The sequence below is a fragment of the Phoenix dactylifera genome, unplaced genomic scaffold (genome assembly GCF_009389715.1).
Source record: "Phoenix dactylifera cultivar Barhee BC4 unplaced genomic scaffold, palm_55x_up_171113_PBpolish2nd_filt_p 000375F, whole genome shotgun sequence".
NCBI classification, from domain to species: domain Eukaryota; kingdom Viridiplantae; phylum Streptophyta; class Magnoliopsida; order Arecales; family Arecaceae; genus Phoenix; species Phoenix dactylifera.
The window spans coordinates 343,139-347,500 of NW_024067825.1; the positions used below are offsets into that span (position 1 = coordinate 343,139).

The 4,362-nt window shown below is 37.7% G+C and overlaps 1 protein-coding gene across 1 annotated transcript in view; it reads right to left on the bottom strand.

Annotated features, from left to right (window-relative positions):
* Window positions 1–517: 517 nt before the first annotated feature.
* LOC113461654 overlaps window positions 518–4,362 on the bottom strand; it is a 19,624-nt gene continuing 15,779 nt past the window's right edge. The window contains 3 exon segments of the mRNA XM_039118579.1: window positions 518–853; window positions 1,046–1,139; window positions 1,999–2,966. Coding sequence (XP_038974507.1) covers window positions 518–853; window positions 1,046–1,139; window positions 1,999–2,966 — 1,398 coding nt within the window.

Here is a 4,362-nt window from a genome sequence, read left to right on the forward strand (position 1 = left end):
CCTCAACCTATTGTTTAATGCGAAACAAGAACCTTGGTATAAGGAAGACGCCACAAACGGTAGTGGAAATCTGCTTGATAAGTCGATGATGAACGCCACGAAAAATTTTGATAAGTTCGAATAGTCCTTCAGAGAACCAAAGAGAATAAAAACTCACCAATTTTCTGAAAAATATGATCTGCCCCTTTCGAATAAGACAAAGGCTTTTTAAATACAAAAGGTCCATGAATTTGCAGCTATGAAAAAAAGAAAAAAATCCCAAAATAGGCTGCCTTAAATTCGCCTAAACAACTAAAAGGAAAACAAGGAATTTTCTGATTCCTTTCTTCTTACAAAACTGAAATTATTAACCTAAAATATCAAATAAGGAAAGTAAATGAGTTGTCTTGAAAAGGTTGCTTGAAATTGCAGCCACTTATTCTCCTTGATGAGTCAAAAATGGGAAAGCAACCAAGGATGAAAACTAAGCCCCAATATCACGCCAATTGTGCTGCAATCTTTAAGGATTTCTTCCGAACTATTCCACAGCTTGAATTATGGAATTCCAGCCTTGTGGAACATGTTCATCACCTTCAATAGACCTCCACAAATTTACTTGAGCCCAAACTTCTTTAACCAGCCCGTTTAATGCCTCCTTGAACACTTTAACTCGTGCTCTTGTAACCGACCCAGTTGGAACTTGAACGGGTTCCTTTGTAGTCATGCCATTATTTGCATCATTCCCCTCCTCTTGAAAAGGATTTGCCCTCAAATCATCACCTACATCAAAAGGACTCAAATCAGTAATATTGAAAGTAGCACTAACATTGTACTCACCGGGCAAGTCTAGCTTGTAAACGTTGTCATTGATGCGCTTTAGAACATGGAAAGGACCATCCCCTCTTGGAAGCAGTTTGGAACGTCTTTGCGCCGGAAATCTCTCTTTTCTCATATGCAACCAAACCCAATCTCCGGGTTCAAAAATCAACTTATGTCACCCTTTGTTGGCTTGTTTTGCATATTGCTCTGTTCTCCTCTCTATATTGAGCCTTGCCTTCTCATGTACCTGCTTCACAAATTCAGCCTTTTTCTTTCCATCCAAATTAACACGCTCAGAAATAGGTAATGGAGATAAATCCAATGGAGTCAAAGGATTAAAACTATAGACAATTTCAAACGGTGAAAACTTAGTAGCAGAATGAATAGCACGATTATAAGCAAACTCAACGTGTGGCAAACAATCCTCCCATGTTTTGATGTTCTTTTTAATTATAGCCCTCAACAAAGTAGACAAAGTCCTATTCACTACTTCGGTTTGACCATCAGTTTGTGGGTGACAAGTAGTAGAAAACAAAAGCTTGGTACCTAGCTTACACCACAAAGTCTTCCAAAAGTGGATCAAGAACTTAGCATCTCTATCCGAAATAATGGTTCTAGGCATGCCATGTAATCTCACAATCTCCCTAAAGAACAAATCAGCAGCATGCGAAGCATCATCCATTTTGTGACATGGAATAAAGTGTGCCATCTTAGAAAATCTATCCACAACTACAAAAATCGAATCTCTTCCACGTAGTCCTAGGTAATCCTAACACAAAGTCCATTGAAATATCAATCCAAGGCTCACTACGCATGGGCAAAGGAGTATACAAACTGTTGGGCTGCACTCTGGATTTAGCTTGCCTACATGTGACACATTTGCCACAAATCCGCTCAACATCTCGTTTCATGGGTGGCCAATATAAGTGTTCCTGCAAAACAGCTAAGGTCTTAGCTACTCCAAAATGTCCCATTAATCCCCCTCCATGGGATTCCTGCACTAACAAATCCCTCAAAGAATAGTTAAGCACACATAACTTATTTTCTCGAAACAAGAACCCATCATGTCTAAAGAACGTACCACAAGCGTTTTTCTCACAAGCCTAGTATTCTTCACAAAATTCATGGTCATCAATGTATAAACTTTTAATGTGTTCAAATCCAAGCAATTTTGCATCAAGTGTAGAGAGTAATGCATACCTGCGAGAAAGTGCGTCAGCGACCACATTCTCCTTACCTTGCTTATACCGGATGACATATGGAAACGTCTCAATGAACTCTACCCAACGAGCATGCCTTTTATTTAGCTTGTGTTGGCCCTTCAAGTGTTTCAAGGACTCATGATCGGTGTGAATCATGAACTCCTTAGGCCATAGGTAGTGCTGCCATGTCTCCAAAGCTCGAACCAATGCATACAACTCCTTGTCATAAGTCGGATAGTTTATGGCTGCCCCGTTTAATTTTTCGTTGAAGTAAGCAATTGGTCGTCCCTCCTGCATAAAAACTGCGCCTATGCCAATACCTAAAGCATCACATTCAATCTCAAACGTTTTAGAAAAGTTAGGTAAAGACAATAAGGGGGTGATGGTTAGCTTCTCTTTGATTAGCTGAAATGCCTTCTCTTGTTCTTCTCCTCATCTAAATCCGACGTTCTTCTTGATCACTTCGGTAAGTGGTGCAGCTATGCTACTAAAGTCCTTCACAAACCGCCGGTAAAAACTAGCAAGTCCATGAAAACTACGAACATTGTCTACACTTGTAAGACTTGGCCACTCTTGGATTGCTTGTACCTTCTCTTCATCAACCTGTATGCCTTGTGCACTAACAACAAATCCCAGAAATACAAGCTTATCGGTGCAAAAAGTACACTTCTTCATGTTAGCAAATAACTTTTCTTTCCTAAGCACATCTAAAACCGATTTCAAATGTACGACATGATCATCCAAGTTTTTGCTATAAATGAGTATATCATCAAAATAGACAACAACAAACTTGCCTATAAATGCACGCAAAACATGATTCATAAGTCTCATAAAAGTGCTTGGTGCATTAGTCAAACCAAAAGGCCTAACTAACCATTTATACAAACCATATTTTGTTCTAAAAGCAGTTGTCCATTCATCTCCTTCTTTCATTCTAATATGATGATAACCACTCTTTAAATCAATCTTAGAGAACACACAAGAACCATGCAACTCATTGGTGTGCTGTCGTAGGCAACCAAAAATAAAACCTATACTTCTAAAAATATATATGTAGTAGTGCGAGTAAGGATCGTTCCCACGGAGAGTATCTAGCCTAGTTTTATGCAACTTGAACAAGGGCGGAGGGGGGGTTTGAGTATAATGAAAATAATAAAACAACTAAAGAAGAATTCAGATTTAAGTATTGAAATCAATCAAAAGAACAAATCTTGGTCTAAGTCAACATCCACCATCGGAATTTTACAACTGATCATTGATGCAAAGATATCAATTTGCACTTTGAATGTCCACCGATAGAAATATTTTTCTATCTCTTCTTAGTTGTAGTTAATTAAAAACAAGCGATCTAATTAACCCTAACTACTAAACAACCCAAGACAAGCGCTAAAGGTTTAATCTAGTAGCAGCCTTAAGAATTAGAGAGATCGATGAAACTAAACAACACAAACACAAGCGGTTGCATTTGATTTAGCCGAGTATTCTTCCTAAGATCTGAAAATTTCTAATGCAGCAAATTATTAGATCTTAGTTGCTTCACAGATTAGAGAAATCAAACAATTACGGATTTGATATCTAACCTAGCAGTAGATTGCAACGAATAATAAACTAGTAGGCCTCCTAGTCATTAAACGAAAATAATCATGAAAATATGCACAGAAGGACATTCGACATCAAAGCATGAATTGAACAATGAAAACAAATTCAGATCTCACAGTTTTATTGATTCCGAGGCTTCTGTTTTCTTAGACCAATAAAAGCTTTAGCCACGCAGAGCCATGGATGCAAACTTCCAAGGAGAAAAGAGAAAGAGGAGTCCTCCAAGAGAAAAGAGAAAGAGCCCCCTTTTCAGCCCCCTTTCTTTCACCTTTATCCCTTCCAAAAAAATCTCCTAACAAATATTCAAATCTGACTAATTACGAAAAATAAAATAAAGTCCTAATATAACTGGGAAAGTGGTGTTTCCAGCTAGGATTTTCGTGCATCAAATCTGGAAACTTCTGAAAATTGACCGAGTCAAATCCACGTATTGCAGGCTAAGGACGTGCAGCAACTTCGAGATCAATTTTGACCTTGATAAAGTCAGTATCTATCAAAACTCAAAACATGAAAGTTGTAGAGCGTTTTCTTGGCTTTCCACAACATCTTGAATCATCTCAATCAGAGCTCGGATGAAAAAGTTATGCTTAAATTACGAAGCAATATCGAAACTGTCCAAAATCATCCAATTAGCTTCGTTTTGTACTTAACGCTTCCATTTGCATCCTAAATCAAAATATAAGAATAATGAGTACATTTAGGCACAAAATAAGTATAAAAGACTAAACATTAAGAAAGAAAAATATGACATTTTGCATTCTCA